This window comes from Vitis riparia, chromosome 4 (assembly GCF_004353265.1).
Source record: "Vitis riparia cultivar Riparia Gloire de Montpellier isolate 1030 chromosome 4, EGFV_Vit.rip_1.0, whole genome shotgun sequence".
NCBI classification, from domain to species: Eukaryota; Viridiplantae; Streptophyta; class Magnoliopsida; order Vitales; family Vitaceae; genus Vitis; species Vitis riparia.
The window spans coordinates 23,789,915-23,811,272 of record NC_048434.1 but is presented as its reverse complement, the minus strand read 5'-3'; the positions used below and the strand labels follow the sequence as shown (position 1 = coordinate 23,811,272).

Below are 21,358 nucleotides of genomic sequence, written 5' to 3'. Positions count from 1 at the left end.
AGTTTGAATCTTTGTATTCTAACATAGTATGGGTTCTTATAGAAGCACCTAAAAGTATAAAACCCATATGTGTAAGTTGGTTTACAAAAGGAACAAAGGAGTAGATGGAAAGGTTGAGTTTTATATGGCTAAGCTTAGCTAAGTTTATCATTCAAAACATCGTTTTAACTATGGAAAACCTTTTCAACAATAGCCATAGTCAAATCCATTATAATACTCTTATTCATTCCGATGCATCTCATTCATGAGATACAACAAGCAGACATTTTCATAGCAAAAGGGCCTTGTGTGCACAAAAAGGTTCAAGGAAGCATGGTAGTACTCTAAGATCTTGTTGGTATGACAATCTACTCATTAGGAATGATATAAGGACATCATCATTGTTCAAGATTTGTTTACCTACTCAATTCTAGATGAAAACCTTGAAATGAGGTAATATATTATACGGTTAAAGTGCTTTGGGACTACAAGAATAGGAAAATTGCGTTATATCACCTACATTGATGAGCATTTGGTCAAGTGCATAATGCACAACTTCAAGAAGGGTTTGCTAAGGTTTAAAGTTGTCTTTCTCAATATCATTGTCTTTGGACATTTGAAGAGAGAAATCACATTAAGGTAGTACCTTATACCTTTACAATAGGTGGCCTTGTGAATGTGATACTATGTGCTAAACTGGATATTTGCTTTGTATAAGGATAGATAGCAGAAGTAATCTTGAAATGTTGATAACTTTCACCTTGTTAGACTATAAATATCAATTCATGAGGAGACTAAATGCAATGGAGGCGGGCCTAAGCCCATGGTGTCCCATTGTTATTTACATAGGATACTAGAGTTTAATTAATTTTTTGTAGTAGGATGTTGAATCAACTTCATAATTGGATTCTAAGGGAGTCAGTACTCATATAGGTTTTAACGATCTCCGCTTGGGCTCATATACCTTGTTGGCAGGTTTTGTGAGGGTTGGATTAGTTTTAGGTTCACTTTTGTGCATAAGGGCATTTTGGTAATTTCATAGGGTTGCATAGGGATAAGTGAACAAGGTCTTTGGATTAAGCTAATTGACGAATTAGTAGGCTTCAATTAATCAATTAAGACCCATTTTGGGCTAGATTAAGTAACCTAAGCCCTTGTTTGGCTAAAATCACTTAAACCCATTGGAAAACTCTATAAATACCCCTTTAGAGGTTAGGAATTCTATAACTTTTTCATAAAGTGGTCTTCCATCTTTAGAGAGAAAAAAATTTATAGCCTCTACCCTCTTTTTCCCTCCCTCCTACCAAAAGTGTGCTAAGATCAAGAAAGAGTCATCAAGTGGAAGATCGTGGGTCTATGAGACTTTCGAGGACATCAATTAACTCTTCAACACTTGGAATTTAAGGTTTAAGAACATCCAAACCTAAAGGTTACTGTTTTAACCCTAAAGATCAATTTTTGAAAAATTTATATTACTTTCGTTGCTTAAATCTAAGATGCTAATAGAGAGAAAAACCCATTCTTCTCTCATGCTAGGTTTCAAAGAGGGAGAGATTGAGTAGAAAACTCTTGGGTAGATGAGTTCTACAACACCCACGACATCTTTACCAGCTTAGATTTGATTTGGGAACATCTGAATCGTAGGTATGAAACTTTAATCTCTAGATCTAATTTGTATTATGGTTTTTGAAACCCTTCTTTTCCACTACGTTAAATTTTAAAAGCCCTAGGGATAGATAACATATACCCTGTAAGATCCAAGGTTAAGGAACACAATAATCTAGGTTTCCCAACAAATTGTTGTGTTGACACACTTAGACTACTAGTATGGGTAGGAGGCATAGCTAACTAAGAACAACTTTAGAGTAATAGGGGAAGAAGGAAATTTTGCATATAAATACTAGAACTGTAAATAAACTCTTAGTGCTCAATTTGATTAAAAAAAAAATAGTTTTGGTTATTCACAATGTTTTACAAATTTATTTTAAAGTGAAATATTTACAAATATAGAAATCATATACAAATATAATATATTAACTAAAATGAATTTGTTTCTCAAAGAAAAATGCAATTTATTCATAAAAAGGACTCATCAAAATTATTTTATTCAATTTTAGGAACCCAAGGATTCCATTGATGCAAAGAGAACATTCATCCAAACACCATATATTGCATACCAAATTAATATGAAATAAAAGCACAAAGGAAAGTGAACTATATATTTTTACAAGATTAATTTCTTTAAAGGATGATTTTTTTTTAGTTTATTCACATTAATAGATAGTAATGACATCATTCATGCAATCTTATGAAATTAATTAAAAAAATTTGTATGTAAATATACAACCTACGAATAAATATACTAATAAAATAAAATAACAATATTCAAACTTGAAATTTATGTTACAAGAAATCATAGTCCAAATTATACGAACCCAATCTCATTACTCATTGCACTTTACGATATAATTACAATATAAAACATAGATAAATCAATAAATAAAAATAAGCAAATAAACAAAAAGATGTTATACCTATTTTCAAATCCTTTCAATTCTTCTATCCCCAAAATTCCTCTTCTCTTCTTATTCTTCTTTTTAGTCTTCCTCCCATTTCTTCTTTCGTATGACAGCCTCCTCTTTAATAAAAGTCTCTTCCCTTTTTTATCTCTCCAACCTCACAGGATAAAGAAATAAAATCAAATGAAATAAGTAAAATAAAAAATTTAAAAAAAAAATCCTCAAAGAATCTACCCCTTCCCTTTTCTATTTTCTTCATTTTTTCTATTCTCAATGTGGTGGTCATTAGAATCTAAAAATTGTGCTGTGGGTTTGGTCATCCATAAAATAAGAGAAGCCTAAAGGAACTTAAGAAAGACAATAAGCCGTAAAGGAATTAAAATCTAACAAGTATGCAAGCCCAACAAAAAAAATCAATGGCCTGAAGGCCTAAATAAAAGAAATTATTGGCCCAAATTAATGTAACATTCAAGCCAAAAAACAAGGTTCACAGTCTTAAACAACCGTAAGGATCAAAGAAAACTTACCTTTGTCTCTTAAAGCCTTAGGAATGATACCAACTAATAGCCATGAATGAAATTTGAAGGTGAGGTCACAAAAGAGAAATGGTGCAATGGTGCAATGATGCAATGGAGGAATGAGACGAATGATGAAGATGGCAACATGGAGGAGATAGAGAAATCGACTATAGTTGTGCTAATTGGAAAGTGAAGGAGGCAGGATCCATGGGGAGTGGTAGTAGGTGGCTAGAGGTGAAAGGTTATGGTAGAAGGAAATGAAAGAGAGAGAGAGAGAGAGATATGGAGGGAGAAGGAAAAAGGAGCCAAGTGATGGCCAGCAACGGCAACGCACCAGCAGCATTGTTGTCAACGGTAACTGGTTGCTGATGGTGTTACTAGAGATGGGCGAGGGACGTGGGTATAAGAGGGAGGAGAAAGAGAAGAAAAAAAAAGAAAAAAATAATAGAGATGGAGAGAAAGAGAGGCAAAGAGAGAGAGAATGAGATAGGGATGCATGACAGAGAAGGATGGTGCCTATGAGAAGAAAAATAAAATAAAATAATAAAAAATAAAAATAAAATAAAAACTCTCTTAAACCTTAAAATCTGGGTTCATGAGGGTTCTAATGGGTTGGGCGTAATGAAAAAAACAGGCTTTAAATTCTAAAGTACAAAATTAGGCTTGAAATTTAGGACTAATGAAAAGCCCTAAGACCGATTTTGGGTTCTACACTTTTACAAAGTGTAGAATACTTTTCCTCTAACAATAACCAAAGGGCCTTCAGTCCATTTGCCTTTGTAAAAGTGGCTTTCATATCCTGATAATCCAAAGCATGCAAAACCAGACATCAAATTAAGGCATAAATCTAAAACAATCTTACATCTTTTAGTGTCAACTTATATAATGCACATTGGTTTCAAAGCAAATATCACGTATTCCTATAATTATGGTGAATTGAATTTCTATCTTGATTACGACAAAAGCTGCATCTCTATAGTAAAAAACAACTTCATGTGAGAAATAGTATGGTAAAAGGTTATAGTCTCTATAATCCACTCAAGACCTAGCTCACCTATATATAAACACTCATTTGAAAGTGTCAAAACTTTATCACTCTTGGATGTAAAAGTTATAACATTCTTATCGTTTTCTTTTTTCTTATCTTCATGTTTCGTTCATTTTTTCAAACAAGATAATTTTTTTTTTATATGCTTGTCTTTGCCACAATGGAAGCATTTAATTTTATCCCTAGACTAGGACCTTAGACTTATCATGGCAATTTTGTCCTTCATTCTTGCTTCTTCTTCTACTTCCTATGACAAGGGTCTATGCATTTTCTATGTCAAAAGTCTTCTTTCTCGACTCCTCTAAATTTCCTTTCACAAGTTTCATAGACAATGCCCCATTCGGAATATAGTAAGAAGGAGGGCACATTTTATCATCCATTACTATTTTTGAAGCAACTAATCGATTTACATGCTTTTAGAAGCATTCAAGTGATTTATCATTGAATTTCTTCCTTCAGCTTCATGTTCACTAATTTCTTCAACCAATATATACATATATTGCAAGTAGTTTTTTGTTCAAATATTAACTCCAAGTTTTTCAGAGATCATTAGTATTTGTTTCATTTGCTACATGATAGCATGGGGTTGTGTCAATCAATTACTTAATGTAGACAATTGTCTTTTTGGTAATCCTTTTTTCATTCTAAGTTAGAAATATCCTTAAACCTAGCTTCTTCATCCTCAAAAGTATCTAATAAATCTTTAATAGTAAGAAAATCTTCGGAATTCCATATTACCTAATTTGAGTTGGTAAGTTTACCATGGAGGTTAAGAACCTTTTATTTCTCTCTTTCAAAACCAAGAATTCCCATAAGTAGGCTTTGATATGATTTGTTAGGGACAAATGACAATTGAAGAACCAGTCAGTGAAGTGAAAACAACTAAAACCTATGGAAATAGTGAATATTTCATTTGCACAAGTTCAAACTTCCTCCACAATAATAACAACCCAACTAGAGAGGATAAATCCAAGAATACCTAAGTAAAATGACAAATAGAATGTGATAAAACCTTGCTAAATGAGATAATAATAATAATAAAACATAATGAAGATTTCTTCTATTTCAATAAAAATGGAAATGCAACTCCTCACTAGTTTGCTCACCCTAAAAACTAGTGAAAACATATATCAGTACTTGAAATAAGAATTTATCATCTTTAACAACAAAATAAATTAGGAAGGGAGTGAAGAGATTACACCATAGAAACTTTCTCAAAATATTAATGAAGGAACCTCCATTTTTACCATTGAGCTCTAATACAACATATAAAAAAGTGACCCTTATTTTCTTCTCCCTTTTCTCTTTTTAACAAAATACCATTTTTTTTTCCCAACTTTTTTAGCATAATACACCTAAGAAACCCTAGTTTGAGCTTAGAGACACCCAAAAAAAGTAGACCGAGATATGTGCTTAAGAAACTCTTCATGGGTTGGATAAACTTAACCCAAGAGAGGCACCCATAGAAATTATAAATTTTATATCTTGTCAGATTCCAATAAGGTAGGGAGCAGATATTCTACCATTAAATGTTGCATGATCTAACATCAAAGTTGATATGATAAAACTTAAAATAATCACTTAATTTGATTTTAGTTGTATTTTATTTAAGATGTTGACTTGAATTTATTAGTTAATGTCCATAATAATTTGAATTAAATTATTAACTAATTGATCATTAAAGACTCATTAATTACTCATTTTTTTCCATCACTCTTGCAGTCAAACCAATAATTTAATATTCCATAAAATATTTGAAAGCTTCAAATTTATGTCAATCCTTCACCAATACTGCCTAAAGACTAATATCTCAAAACTATGGGTGTAATTATGGTCAAGCTTCAATTTTGTATTTATCCTAGTTTGAAGTGGTCAGAAATAAAAATACAAAAAAAGTTTAAATCAAACTTTGCTTTCAGAAAGGGAATACTATTGTAAATTTCCCTGACCACCATTGGGGAACTTTTCATTGATTGAGGATCATCCTTTTCTCTAAACAAAAATCTTTGACTCCCTTGTCTTGGCAGCATAAATTTGTATTCAAACATGAATATAAGAATAAACAAGGCATAATATTCACACCTAGTTATTTTTCTTGATTATATTTCTTTTATGCTTTAAAAAGAATCTTATTTTATATATCTTCAAGTGAAATTTGTTGGGAACATTCAACATAATATCAGACAATATTTTCAATAACAAATATTGATTGGGGAGAATAATATTAGATATTATGGTTTTGAAAAAAAAAAAAAAAAAAGGTAGGGTTTTCAAAAGAATTTTTAAAATATGGAAATTCAAAAAATATTTTCATCTTTAATGTAGTTGAGAGGAATCCAATAAAAAGAAATTTCAAAAAGATTGAATTTTGAAATATCTTTTAAAAAATAACTTCAATACTTAAAAAGATAAATTTAGAATAATTTTAAGGTTATATTTGATAAAAAAAAAAACGGAATAATTTCTTGTTTTCCAAAAAAAACGGAAAAACATGTTTGGTAGTTAGAAAACCGTTTTTTATTTTTTGTTTTTAAAAACAGAAAATATAAATCATCTTTTAGTTTTTTTTACTTGTTTTTTTTGAAGTTATTTAAAAAAATTAATTATACAAACATGTAGAATGATTAAAAATAAATAACTTGTTAATACCAAAATTATTTTTAAAATATGTTTAAAAATATAAAAAATGGGTTAAAAATATTTCATGTTTCTAAACAATTTTATTCTACCAAATTTCAAAGAATAACTTTGAAAACTATTTTCAAAAATTATTTTTTAGAATTATTTTCAAAATCAGTAATCAAATAAAACCTAAAATTCTCATATTTAAAAAAATATTTGAAACTTTTTTTTTTTTTTTCAAAAACCCTCCTTTAAAAATGAAGTTCCCAAAGAGAATAGCTTTTCAAAATTATTTTCAAAATCTGTTTTTTAAAACTATTTTCGAAAACAATTACTAAAAAGAGCTTTAAAATTCTTATATTTTTAAAAATATTTGAATTAATAAGTTTTTTTTTTTTTTTTCAAAAACCCTCCTTTAAGCAGGATAAAATGCTAGAAAATCAATTTACAAGCATTAAAATGGAAGGATTGAAATTAAATTTAAAAATTGTATATTAATAGGTGAATAAAAAAAAAATTCATTGATGTGATTTGATGAGGCAAGAAAGCAGAAAGAATAAAAATCTTTGCTTCTAGATTACATATGCTCCTCAGCTAGATTACAAAACCGCCTTCTTTTCAACTTTTTAGGAATAAAGAAAAATGGATCAGCATCTTAATATAAAAACTAAGTATTATGAGTGGGAAAGTTGAATGGTTCAAATGGCAGACAAGATAGTGTTCAAAGGCCAAAAGTTTCTTCATATTTATCAAGTTTCGAGAGTTTCATGGTGTGGCCTTTTCTCTTTTGTCATCTTGTTCTTTGTCTTACTCATTTCTCCCCTTCTAAATTTCTCTACCCCACCCCCCACCCCCACCCCACTTTTGTTTTTTAAACCAGTCTTACCTATTTTTGGTAAACATTTGGGTTGTCTTCTTTGCCAGCTCAATTGACAAAGATGCATGTAAAGAGGCTTTTAATGCTTTGAAGTTTGAACAAAGTATAAGAAGGTTTGTCTTTTCCCCCACTCTTTGTATTTGTACTTTGATCACACTTCCATTTTTTTTATTGCCCACCTTCAATGGTTAGCATAAAAGAATAAATGGTAACAAACATCCTTTCAAGAAAATATTATTATTTTTACATATGTTATGATATCACTACAAAAATAATAATAATTTTAAGAGCTTCATCCTTCAAACAATCTTAAAGAGAAGAAATTTGTATGTTTTTTTTTTCACAATATTAATAAAAATATTTAAAAATTTATAACAACTCCTCTATTTGTTATTCTTTGAAATATTACTAAAGTTTTAAATTTCTATTATAACAGATGAAATATAATGTCATTTATGAATAAAGTAAAACGGCTTTGATGAGAAGGAAAAGAAAAAAGGAAAATAATTAGAAGAAATAATGGATCAACTATGAAATTAAGTCGATACAATCGATGGATTGCTGGATCGATGTATAAACTCTGAAATGGGTGGAAGGGGAAGAAAAAAAATATAATGAATCAATTGTGAAACCGAGTTGATGTAATCAATGGAGTGTTGGGTCGATGGAGTAAACTCTTAAAGGAGTGAAAGATGAAAAAAAGAAGAAAGAAAGAAAACGATTAAAAAATAATGGATCAATTGTGAAACCAAGTCAATGTAATTGATGGATTGTTAGGTTAATCGAATAAATTCTTAAATAGGTGAAAGGGAAAAAAATTATAAAAAAAAATAATGGATCAATTATGAAAATTGTAATTAATGGATTGTCACATCAATCGGGCAAACTTCTAAATGGGTGAAAGCTCAATTCAAGTAGAATAAGGTTTACATCAATAATCCCACCAACTTGATTAAAAATTGGAAAAAATATATCTTAATACAAGCTTTTGAAAATAAAAATAAAAGGAGAATTCATTATTCAAGTGCTAATTGTATTTGGACGATGCCTTTACTCTAAAAAATATATAAAATAATAACTACTTTTGGGATCATATGCAAAGATGATTCTCATATTACTTATATTTTTAAAGGAGGCTTTTTCCTTAAAAATATTGCAGAAAATGGAGGGCATGATAGTTTGGGATTTGGAAAGTTTTGTTGACCATTGGATGGAGACATGATGAGAAGGGGCAGTGTGGAGCCAAGCAGCTGCCATACATTGACTTGTCCTAATGGTTGGAATGTGTAGGCAGTCAAAAGTCTCAACCCCTCCATTATTATTTATCATATATATATATATATATAAGGCTACATTTCTTTTATTATTTCTCTTGTGCCCATGCATTCCTATTACTTTTGCCATCATCATTCACACTTTGATTCCGCCAAGAAAATTCTTGGAATTATTTTCTAGTTTTCTTTTTTCCTTTTTCTCCTTTTCTTCTTGGAAATTCGGTGAAATTGCTTGGAAATTTTTGCTTAATATTGTCTTCGTCAAAAGTTCTTTCTTTGACAATTTCTGCGTGCTTTTATGACTCCGTGGAAAAAAGGGAAGCATTCATATTGAATCCATTTGACACGATTTTTGAGATATTATTAATTTGTTTTATAAAAATTTCATCTTCCCAATATTAAAAAAATTAAAAATATTTAATAAAATCATTATTAAACACACTCTTAATTTAAATAAAAATAATATTTAATATCGATATTTCAAATAAACGCATAAAAAAATTAAAATTTATAAGAAGAGCACGTTAAATTTACAATAAGAACGCAATTAGGTTTTTCCTTTTTTAAAAAAAAAAAAATTATGTCTTAGTAAAAGTTATGACATGATCCATGCATGCTTCTCAAACCAAAATTATAAAAATAATAATTTTTTTATTTGAATTATCATAGAAAATAAATAATATTAGGGCACCAATTTGATATAATATTAAATATGTATATTTGTAGGACTATTTAAGAAAGATATGGTAGGATAAGATATATCTAATTGGAGTAAGAGAAGAAAATTGAAAGATAGAGAGAGAGGTAGAAAGTGACATTTTGGGCGTGTGAGCTCTTTTGATTGATTGATACCTACACCACCCCAAAAAGCGACTATTAAAAATAACACTCATAAAAATTAAATATAATAAAATTCATTTTAAGATGGATGCATTTTTTTTTCTTTGTCTAGAAGGAGAGATAAGACTACGAAGGGAAAGTCTTCTTTATTTTCCTTTCCTCCTCCTAAGGCCCTATTTGATTAGTATTTTTAAAAAGTAATTTTAAAAAATAATTTTTGAAAATTATTAACAATTTATAAAACATATTTTTTTAATATTTATATAATTACTATTTTTAAATGATTATCACAGAACAAGTGAAAATAATTGAAAATAATTAAAACATATTTTGTGAAAGCATTGTATTTTTTGTTTTTATGAACAAAAAATTATTTTTTATTTTATGATAAAAGATATTTCTTTTTTTATAAAATAGAAAATTACTTTATATTTTTTAGTGTGAACCTCTTTTTGAATAATTCCTTGCTTTTTTTTTCTTTTTTTTTTTTTTAAAATATATCATAGTACAAATAAAGTAAAATAAATAGTACAAGGTACACCTAACAAGACATCTCTTTTTGAATAACTTCTTGTTTTTACATTAATCTTTCCATGACCCAAACAAAGTAGATTGATTAATCCTAGTGGATACACATAAGGAGAGATAGAGTAAGAAACTCTTTTTTGAATAATTCCTTGTTCTTTCTTTAAATTTGTCATCACCCAAACAGAGTAAACTAAGTGTAGAAGAGACAGATGGTATGTAGTGAGTCAATAAAAAGGACGGATGAGTTGAGAAGTTATCCCAATATTTGGATACAAATGAAATGCTTGACTCGGTAAGGTGGAGTTTTGTGTGGAATGATTAAATGAGTATGAGAAAACAGGGGAGTTGTGTGAAGATAGAATGATGGTGAATTAGATTCTTTAAGGGGGTGGTTTTGGCATATCATTGATTATTGATATTCTCATGAGCCTTGTGACTACCATCACTCTCTCTGTGAAGCACACACTTCCTTTTCAACTCTCAATGGTTGGGTAAGATTCAACCTTCAAAGACATTTAACAATTATTTTGGATTTAGGTGGGTCAGTTTGACTGGGCTAATATGGGGAGAGGTCGGGGTCCATCACTTTAAATTATTCAATATTATTACTAGCAATTCGGCTCCTCACTAGGAATAGGATAAGGCCCATTTGGTTTTCTTTGGCCGTCCCTCTCTTGGTGTTTGTATGTGGGTGTTCTCCTCTCGTTCCTTCCAACTAAGATTGCACTTTTCCCTTTCTCTCTCTCTCTCTCTCTCTCTCTCTCTCCCTCCCTCCCTCTCTCTCTCTCTCTCATGTGTTGTCTGCCAGTGTGAACTGCTACCATGGGTTCTGACTCTTAAACCTTTCTGCCTACTTCTTTTCCCATCACTTCCTCTTTATTGCTTCCATTTCTCTTTGTTTTCTCTTCTCTCTCCCTCCTCCCATTTTCCGTTGATTACTCACCCTCCTCCTGTCATTTCTCAACTTTTGCTCTGGAATCTGAATTGGAACCCCACTAGCTTTCTTTTTTACCATTACTCTTCCCTTTTTTCTCAATGCTTTCATGTTCCCAATTCCTACAAATTGGATTTACATCAGTTTTCTCACTCTCACTCTCACAGACTACCTCAGCACCCATTTCTTGGATTCTCAGTTTGAACAATTCCCACTAGTTTTTTGGAGTCTGCTGGAAAGCTTGGGTTCTCCTCAATGAACGAGGCTGAAATGGTGATACCCCACTTGTTCAGATGCCCGATTAGTCTAGACTTGTTCACAGATCCAGTCACTCTATCCACAGGCCAAACGTACGATCGGTCCAGCATAGAACAATGGCTGGCTGCAGGCAACCTCACATGTCCTGTCACAATGCAGAAGCTCCATGATCCATCTATGGTTCCAAACCATACTCTTCGCCATTTGATAGATCAGTGGCTTCAAACAGGTCAACAAGTGGATCCTGAGAGCTTGACGGTAATGGGTCCTGGCCCCTCATTGGCTGCAATGAAGTGCAGCCTTCAATCTCAGGAATCCTCATTGGAGAACAAGCTTGAGACACTCAAAGCAATTCGAGTTTCGAGTGATGAGTTGTCATCTAGGAATTCTTATATGATCCAATTGGGCTTCTTGCCATTGCTATTGGAACTTGTATTTGGACAGGTCGAAGCCGAGCAATATAGGGACAGTTTGAAGCTTGTGGAGGAAGCACTTTCTTGTGCCTTGAAATTGCTGGCTTTCAGTGAATTGGGGTGCCTAAACATGCTGAAAGAGGAGTCAAAATTAGAATCTTTGGTTGTTTTGTTCAAACACGGGACTCCCATGATAAAGACAAGTGTATGTAATCTTCTGGAGGCAATTTCATCTTCCTCAGAGACTAAAGAGCTATGTGCTACGCTTGGAACGACCCACCAACTCTTACAGGGGATAGTCCTCCTTGTTCACCATGACTGCGAGGCTTCTGAAGCCGGAATCAAAGCCATATTGGCATTGTGCTCTGTAGAATCAAATAAAGAAAATTTGATAAGGGAAGGGGCAGTAGATGGACTCATAAGCTACATTTCCAATGCCCAAGTGAAAGAAAAAAGCGCAGCGCCATTGGCAATGGCAGTACTAGAAGTGCTTTTAGGAGTAGAGAGTGGAAGAGAGGCGGTCCTTAACAATCCCAATGGCGTTAAGGCCCTGGTTAAGATGACTTTCAAAGTATCAGATCACCAAGGCAGTGAGAACGCTGTTAGCTCTCTTATGGTGCTATGCACTGATTCATTACGGGCAAGGGAAGAAGCCATTTCTGCAGGAGTTTTGACACAGTTGTTGTTTTTGCTTCAGAGCCAGTGCAGTGGGACGATCAAGACAAAGGCAAGAATGCTGCTTAAGCTTCTTAGATCAAAGAGAATTATGGACCAAAACCATTGATCAATATGATTGATGATGCCTAAATGTTTCTTGTCTCTACTGTATGATGTCTCTCTCTTTCTCTATCAGTTGTAAAGAAGCATCAATTTGTACTTACGGGTTCTATAATGCTTTACTTTACACAAACTAATACTTTACCAAAAGAAGAGGACTGTCTATCATTTACAATTTCATGATGTGATCTCAAAGATTCAATCACAAACTTCATTCTACGGGATAAATTTGTGGGTCTGCAGGGGAAAATTCCCAAAAAAAAAAAAAAGAAAAAAAAAAAGAGAAACAATCTCATTTGCAGAGTCTGGTCAAACTTCAAACTGAGAGTGAGAACCTACTTTATCAAGACTAATCAAACTGAACCAAACAAAAAATAAAAATAAAAAATCCTAATCTGAATTTGGCTCTCCAAGGGCAGAATTCAACTGACCACATATTCATTGCCTAAATTTACCAGTGCTGCTAGGTTCTCAAATTTGCTTCTCTGGGTTATGTCTGTCATACCCTTAATTTCGTAAAAATTTACATCCCATATCAGTGAGTCTACCCAAGAAAATGCAAGTCATATTAGTTTAATACACTCAACAGATTGAAAAAACTGATCAGATTTTACCAACGCTGATGTGGTATTATTGTAACAATGCTTGACTTAGGATGGAGGGCTAGGTGCCATTGGAAAGGAATGTTTCTGGCACAGCAAACTATCTGTAATCTTTCCTGTGGGAGGACCCACAAAGGACCGTATGAGTCTAAGAGACAAGTGGGTTTCTTTACCTTCATTGATGGCAGAAGTTAAAAGAGGCCAAGACACCCAAAGCATGAGAATTGTCTACAATTTCGGCGAGGAAGCAACCCAAGTAAATGAGATGGTGCATCTCATTTTGGCCCAAAACTTAGGCGAAAAGGGCGAGAAACTTGACCCTTCAAATGACTAGTGCGACGCCACCGAATAAGTGGAACAGCTGTCTGTTCACACTTTTGGACTTCAAAAACCAGCGGAGGACTATTACTTGTTATGGGTATTGTAACAACTCCCACTAGAGATGGGCTTGTACAGACCACTCACAAAAAGAACCCCTTGCAAACATCCTTGAGATCTGTTGAGGGAGATTTGGTCCACAGGTTTCATGTATTCACCACTATAAGTATGAGGGCCTTTACTGTTAGCATTCCTGATATTATACCATTAGACTGGTGGTTGTTCATGCTCTTATAACATTGATAACAATCCGAAGCAGCCGCACTTGAAAACTAGACATAACCAGATATGCATCAGCAAAGCAAAGACGAGTACTGATCAAAGAGCAGATCATAACTCTCCATGTCCAAGATGACAACTGACCAAAAAAACTGCTACTCAAATGCCTAAACCTATGGGCAGTGAGAACTCCAGGCGAAAAAGCCGAGAAAAGAAATGATGATGCCATTGAGCTTAACTGGTAGAAAAAAACTAGTGGGTGGTCATACCCCACACGGACACAGGTGACAAAGCATGCTACAATATACATGTGAGCGCGGATTATGATCTGACAGAGAAAGGATGAAAGGTCATCGGGCGAAGCAGCAGCTTTTGACTTGCTAATGCAATGATAGCATTACAAGATGCCTAGGGGCTGCAATTAAAGTACAATAACACCATACTCTTCCCAAATAAATGTACATAAAAGATGGAAAAGAACACGTGGAAATCAACAAAATGCACTGTCTGTATTCCCATATACCACTTGGCTCTGATATGTGAAATATTGATACATTACATGAAATATATAGCTTTAAAATTTCACGATTTGCAAGTAAAAAGCAACCAGAATAACCAAACATCCATGGCAGTTACCTTTGGCCAATAACAAGCTCTATATACAATATTAGAAAGGTCTATGAGAGTGTGATGAAGTGTTGCAATGAACTAATTAAGCTTGGAGGCCAATGCTTTGTTTCTCTTACATAGGCAATGTCTGTATAGTGAGGATCAAGTAGAGTAGCAATTGTGAACTGGTTTTCAGCAAGGAGTGGAGCATGCTTGTCTGCATATAAAGCTGCTGCTAGAGCTGCATGCACTTCTGCAGAGAACCCCAAACAAGAATGTTACAATGGCAAAGTATGTAAACCAAGAGACATGGAAACATCTTCAAGACTACCTGGATATCCCTTTAGAGATATGGAAACATCTTCCATCTCTGCTATAGCTTCTTGTCTGTCACCAACCTCATATAAGGCCAATGCCCTCCCTACTCTTGCATAGTCTGAGAAAGCAAAGTCTTTATAGTTGTTAACTACCTGAAATTAAGAACATATCATGCCAACCAGATGATCTACGATTAGCCAACACAATGGCAAATGGTTTACCTGATTATATCATAATCAGATGAGTTGTACATGAAAAATACACATAGGACAAAAATAAACAAAGAAAGAAAAACACATAATTGTCTCACTATGAAGCCACCTGAGTCAAGTACTGGCCTATAGTTTGTAAGAAACAGGGCTTATCTTTTTTTATGATGCTGTCAAAGTTGTAAACACTAATTGTGATGATGCTAGAAGGGGAAAAGCAGCCCCCGGTTCAGGGTCATATAGTTGCTTCTGCAGGTGAAATAATCAAGCATATTCATGACATAAATTTTACAATACTGTTTTGATTCCTGCTTTGAACTAAGTACATCAGGAGCTCCCATCTTGGAGGAGCCATTTTTAACGATCTTATGATTGGTGATACATATCCTAAACTTCTTGAAACCGTTTTTTTTTTTTTTTTGACATTTTATTAACAAAATGAAAATTTTGATTTGAGGGTTTTTTCTCATTTAAAAAAGCAAGTAAAAGGTGACCTCTCAGACCAGAGGTAGAGGACAATAATTTTTTTTTTTTTTTGTGGGTATTTTTTAGCACAAAAATTTGAGATGGAAGAATGATACTCAGGTCAATCTAAAATTTGAAAGAGACATGTTCTTTAGATGCCTTGCTTAATATTACAAGGAAAAGAAAAAATAAAAAAGATGATCCTCTATTAGCTGATGTCATAAAATTTTCAATCTAGCAGAAGGCCATACAAATTGAGTTAGATTGTGTGATAGACAAGCAAATTAAGTGTATACACACACACACACACATTATAAACAAGATTTGAACTGCATTGCAACTGTAATAGATTCACAAAAATGAGGATTCTACACAAATTTCCTTCAGGTATAAAAGTGTTCACACTATAATACATCATATTCACTCAGCAATTTGCTATTCATGTCAAAAGGATACCAGTTTGAGCTGGGCCCTTTCACTCTATATGTGATTGTGTAAGAACCAAATTTCTTTTGTTTCATTTACTAAATCTCTGTTAATATTCTGCAAACCTGGACATGCCCTTTGTGAAATTCACATTATGCAAAGAAGATCGAGAAAGAAGCTTCATCTGTATGAGGAAATTTTATGCTCACTCATTGGGAAACCTAAATCACAAGATGCGTTTCCATGTGGATAACCTTCACTCACAAGGCTACATAATTATACTGATGAAAATCAGATAATGACAACCAAGATGGAATGTTCATATTAAACACACATTTGTCCAACCATGATGGCATGATCAGTTCTTAGTGCAGCATCAAACAGTTCTGGGAGTAAATAATTGGAAAAGGCAGCATTACTTCAGTATAAGGACAGCAATGCCGATATTGAGACACAAAATAGGAGGAAAATCTGCCATGGTGTTTCAACATTTCAGTGAATCTCAATAACTTAACCAATAGGAATTGAAATCATCTGTCCTCTAACTGGGTACAAGCTAGATAATTGATATCACCAGGAACATATTCAGACACAAAATGGAGAAACACTTGCAATAGAGAAGAACAAACATATGCTCTGAAGCAGCAAGCAGATTGCCCAAACATTATTTGGTCCCGACAAAATTTAGTATTTTTTAAAGATGAGGCTTCTTGTGAGCTGCAATAGAGAGAGATGTTCTGTTCAGATTTGACATGGCAAGAAATGAAAACAGGGGAGCATCCTTATTACATACCTCGGGTGTAATTTTTTGGGGAAAAAAAATCACTATCTAATCCAAATCCCATTTGCGTTTTTAAAGTATTCCTTTGCCAGAATTCTTAGGAATGTCCCACAATCTGAAAAAAGTTCCATTCAGGAATTCTATGGAAATAATGGGAACAAAAATCTCATTATGAAGATGATTGTGTAACCAAGTGTCACTCAAAGAGGATGAATTTCTTTCTTTTCTATGATAAAAGGTGGAGTTCTGGAAGAAATACAAGTTTTTTCACTCTATAGTGTCAAAGTATGAAGAGAATTGGTATAAAATAATTACAGTTGCTTAATTGCCTTTCAAACCAATAATTTCCTTGTGTGAAAACCCAGGAAATGGTTGGTACCAGTCAATTAAATCAGCTAGTAGGTAAGTATCACAAATTGCAGTTGAGTGTCAAACTTGGCCATTGTTTCTCTAACTAAGAACTTGACCATGATAACTGAAAATCATGGCAAAAACAAATTGCAATTGAGTGTCAAACTTACACAAGTTGGTCAAAAATGAAATAGCAGATGTCCAAAGTCTTTAATAATGCTGTCAAAGACTCCAAATTATGCAAGAAGAAAACAAATTGGCATTGCTTTGTTTATTAAAAATAAAAAATAATATGATTTCTAGAACATAATTTTAAATGGGAGTAAAATAATGCCAATCTTGTGTATATCAATTTACTTCATTATCACATGCAAGAGTGCTGATTTTTTTCAATCACTTAAGAAATTAAAACATTTATGGGTAGGTGAGATGAAGCAATCTTGAAAAAATAACCACAAATAACAGCCAACGAAAGTGCTCATGGTTTAAAATTCAACAAGTAATTATCTGCATCCACATCCACATTTGGGCAGAAAACTCTAATGGGCTGCCTAAAGGACAAAATTTTGGACTTGGAAGATGATACGCTTATCGCATTACCACATACTAACATGGCAGGTTAGCATTTTCCTGAAACCAAACTGGCATGGAAGATGCTTCTGCCCACATTCACATTTGGGCAGAAAACTCTAATGGGCTGCCTAAAGGACAAAATTTTGGACTTGGAAGATGATACTCTTATCGCATTACCACATACTAACATGGCAGGTTAGCATTTTCCTGAGACCAAACTGGCATGGAAGATGCTTCTGTGACACTCAGACCCAAGAGCAGGTAGATCCAGGGGCATCACAGAATGGTAACAACTAAGAAAGTATGGTCATGATCTTATTGATTCTTGACCTAGGTGAGGTGGGGTTGGGACAGTTGGAGTGGATTTCTAGTGTTCTCATTTCTTGAGGTAACATCTCTTCAAGTAGTAATTTTATTTTTCCTGTATTCTGATTTGTCTAATTTATCTAGCTACATTTTGTTTCCTTTGAAGATTCATTCATACATTGGGCTTTCCAGCTCCATATGTGAAATGATTCTGGCGCCCTGCTTCGGTTCAAGGTGTCACAGCTATATCACTCCCTACATCACTCAATTTTATCTTCTTTTTTTTAATTATCTAGCTACCTAGCCATGTAAACAAGCCATGTCCCTGCGTGATATTGTTATGTCAGCAGAGAAATTATTGTGTAAAACATCATAATGAAAGAAATAATTCCATCCAAATGAAAATAAAACAGTAAGAATAGTAAAGCAATTATAGTAAAGTAGCAGCCAGGCCCGCCCAAACACAGAAATGAATTTACCAGTGAAGTGTAACACTTCACTATATTCGAATAAGGCCTGAAACCCAAGTAAGATAAGAAGATTCTGTGTTGTTGGTGCGAAACTACATCGAATTAGTTATTATTTTCCAGAGGTTTCTCGGGAGCCAAACGGACCTGAGTGAAGTACTGAAGAGCCCGTTCGAAGTCGCCCTGAGCTTGCAACTCTCTACCTTTCTCCAACAAACTGACGGCTTCGGAGACTCTCTGAGAGACGTCAGCGCTTGCGTCTCTTTCATTTGGAGAGACGGGGTCGAAGGTGGGAAGAGCAGAGGAGGAAGTGGGAGGGGGAAGAAGAAGAACAGAAAGACTGGAGGTGGAAATCAACAAACCCCGTCTGTTTGGAGAACTGGGGTTTAATTTTTGACGGATTGGGATTGGGGTTTTGCAGTTTGGGGGTGTGGGCAGGAGGAAACAGGATATGGGTGGAACCTTACAGGCACCCATTTTTCTTTGTTATTTTGGGTTTTTTTTCTTGAGTTTTGTCAGTTGGCTGCGACAGATTTTGTCCATTCAAAAGAAAAATCATTAGCTGTACTTATCCTACTTTATCACACTTCTTTCAATAATTTGATATGAACACCCAATTTTTCTCTGGATGTATCTAAATGATAAATTTTTTTAGGATAAAAATGTATCTTAATGAAACAATCAAGCCACCCTTCCCTACTTAGTACTTAGTGTTCATTGTTCGGCACAATAATCAAATATTTGAATGATATTCAAACTTCAAGCAATTTCTTGCTTATGTAAAATATCAATTTCCCACATCTATCAAAATCTTGAGATCTTACTCTAGAGGTGAATACACATCTAATGAATTTCAAACATTCCTTCAACATGAGGGAATAATTTCACTAAAATCTTGTCTAGACATACCTCAACAAATAGGAGTAGCTGAATAAAAAACTAACATCTCTTAGATGTTACTCAAACTTTGCTTCTTGATGCATCAATACCTTCTCAATTTTAGGTAGAAGCATTGCCTATAACCATGCATTTAATTAATCATTTTCTATTATTTAATCTACATAACGAGTCTCCGTACTTTTGTTTGCATAACCAATATCCTGATCGCACTCTATCACCTGTATGCTCATCTTTTGTCATCAAATAGGAATAAATTGATTATATAGTCTACTAGATATGATTTTCTTAGGTATGCATCTAATTGCAAAGGTTTCTGTTATTATGATCCCATTGCACATCATCTAGCATTTCTCAAAATGTCATTTTTGTTGAATTTTTTTTTTTTTTCCAAAATTCTAATGTTCTCATTTCTCAATCTTCATATTCTTATCTTCATAACTTTGACCATGATACTTCTAATGTCATAAGGTTTAAACTTGGGGTAGTGCATAGGAGAGAGGCATAATTAGAAGTCAAGAAACAGAAGTTGCTCATTAAGAAACTTTTCCTTGCCTTGATCCAAGTCATGAATAACATGAGGCAACCAATGCGACAATTGCACCTCCTCTACAAAGATCCACTTGACAAATTATACCTCATAATCACTTGTCTCTCATAACTACCTTATCCTCCATCGATGTTCCAAATTCCTATTCATAAGCTAAAATAACATTCACATTGGTAAAACAATTATGAATGAAAATTGGAGGCTTGGACAAAAAAATTGTACTTGAGACATTGTTCCTTGCTTAAATGGGTTGAGCAAATAGACTTAATTAAACAAAAACCATTTGGATCTTTGGATTGTGATAAAGCTTGTCTAGTTGCTATTAGAAATTTGCAAGAATATGAGATCAATTATTTTAAGACATTTGCTCCGATGGCTAAAATGACAACTATTCAAACTTTGTTAATCATTACATGTTCACAAGGATGGTCCCTTTTTCAAATGGATGTTAAAAACACTTTTCTACATGATATTCTTCAAGAAAAGGTCTACATGAGTCTTTCTTCTAGAGCAAGATTTGATTCCAAAATTCATGTATGTTGTCTTTAACATTTTCTTTATAGGCTTAAACAAGCTCCTCATGCATGATTTGATAAATTTCACCAATTGTTGCATAAGTTGGATTTTATTTAGAGTTCTAATTATCATGTCATGTTTCTTCATCGTTCTGTTGTTGGTATCACCATTCTTCTTGTTTACGTCAATGATATTATCATCATCGGGACTAACATATGTGGTGTTCAACAACTACAAGCCTCTCTACATTCTCCTTTCCATGATAAGATAATTTGAGATCGGAGCTCTTAGATGGATCAATTGAGGAAATAATCTAGATCAAAGGAAAACATGTGATCATCTAGTTGAAGCATCTATTGACACCATAAAATAAAAAAATAATTTACAATTAAGAAGGATGAATAGGTTGGATATATCTCCTTGAATTCGTTTTAGAAGAATTGGTGATATGAAGACCACATTAGTAACAAATGGTGTAATAATCAATTTCTCTTGTAAGTTGATAACACAATTGTAATCATTAAGCACAAGAATCATTTGGTTTTTTAAAGAATCCTCATTGGAGTTACGTATGATGCAACACATTCTAGAGGACCTTAGGTGACCAAGTTTGTTCATATCAAAAGGGTAAGGTGCATATATAACTATCATAATGTTAGGAACTATGTCTACTATGGCCCTATCGCATCCTCGTTCACATTCACAGTCTTGTCCATGGGAAAATGCGATATTTGCTTAGCAATGACACAAAACCAATCATTCAAGATTAATGATTCTTTTAATAGAAGCATGTTATTTTGTTCAACAATCATAAGACATCTAATTAACTCTAAATATTTTATCAATCAATATTTTCGATATTACTATTATAGGAGCATATTCAGACTTGAACAATAGTATAGATATTTTCCAACATGTCTTACTTAGTAACATTTTCTCCACAAAACTTCAATTGGGAGCTAATTCTAAGATATAATTCTCAAAATTCATGTATTTCATTACTAAGGTTGAAGTTGAGGGGATTTTTTTAATTAAATATAATATTTTTTTAAAAATAATTTTTTAAGCATGAATGTAGAAAAACTATTTCCAAATTTAAGGAGG

General features: G+C 33.2%; 2 protein-coding genes across 2 annotated transcripts; one reads left to right on the top strand and one right to left on the bottom strand.

The window, feature by feature from the left end:
* Nucleotides 1-10,871: 10,871 nt before the first annotated feature.
* On the top strand, nt 10,872-12,724 carry LOC117912393 (U-box domain-containing protein 26-like). The gene has a single exon (XM_034826961.1). It carries the CDS (start codon nt 11,395-11,397, stop codon nt 12,592-12,594), a length of 1,200 nt encoding a protein of 399 aa, XP_034682852.1. The 5' UTR covers nt 10,872-11,394; the 3' UTR covers nt 12,595-12,724.
* Nucleotides 12,725-14,272: 1,548 nt separating this feature from the next.
* On the bottom strand, nt 14,273-18,802 carry LOC117912069. The gene is made up of 3 exons (XM_034826526.1): nt 18,439-18,802; nt 14,727-14,865; nt 14,273-14,648 (listed from the first exon to the last, which is right to left on the bottom strand). The coding sequence occupies exons 1-3, from the start codon at nt 18,766-18,768 to the stop codon at nt 14,464-14,466; spliced, it is 654 nt and encodes a 217-aa protein (XP_034682417.1). The 5' UTR covers nt 18,769-18,802; the 3' UTR covers nt 14,273-14,463.
* Between the last annotated feature and the right edge of the window lie 2,556 nt (nt 18,803-21,358).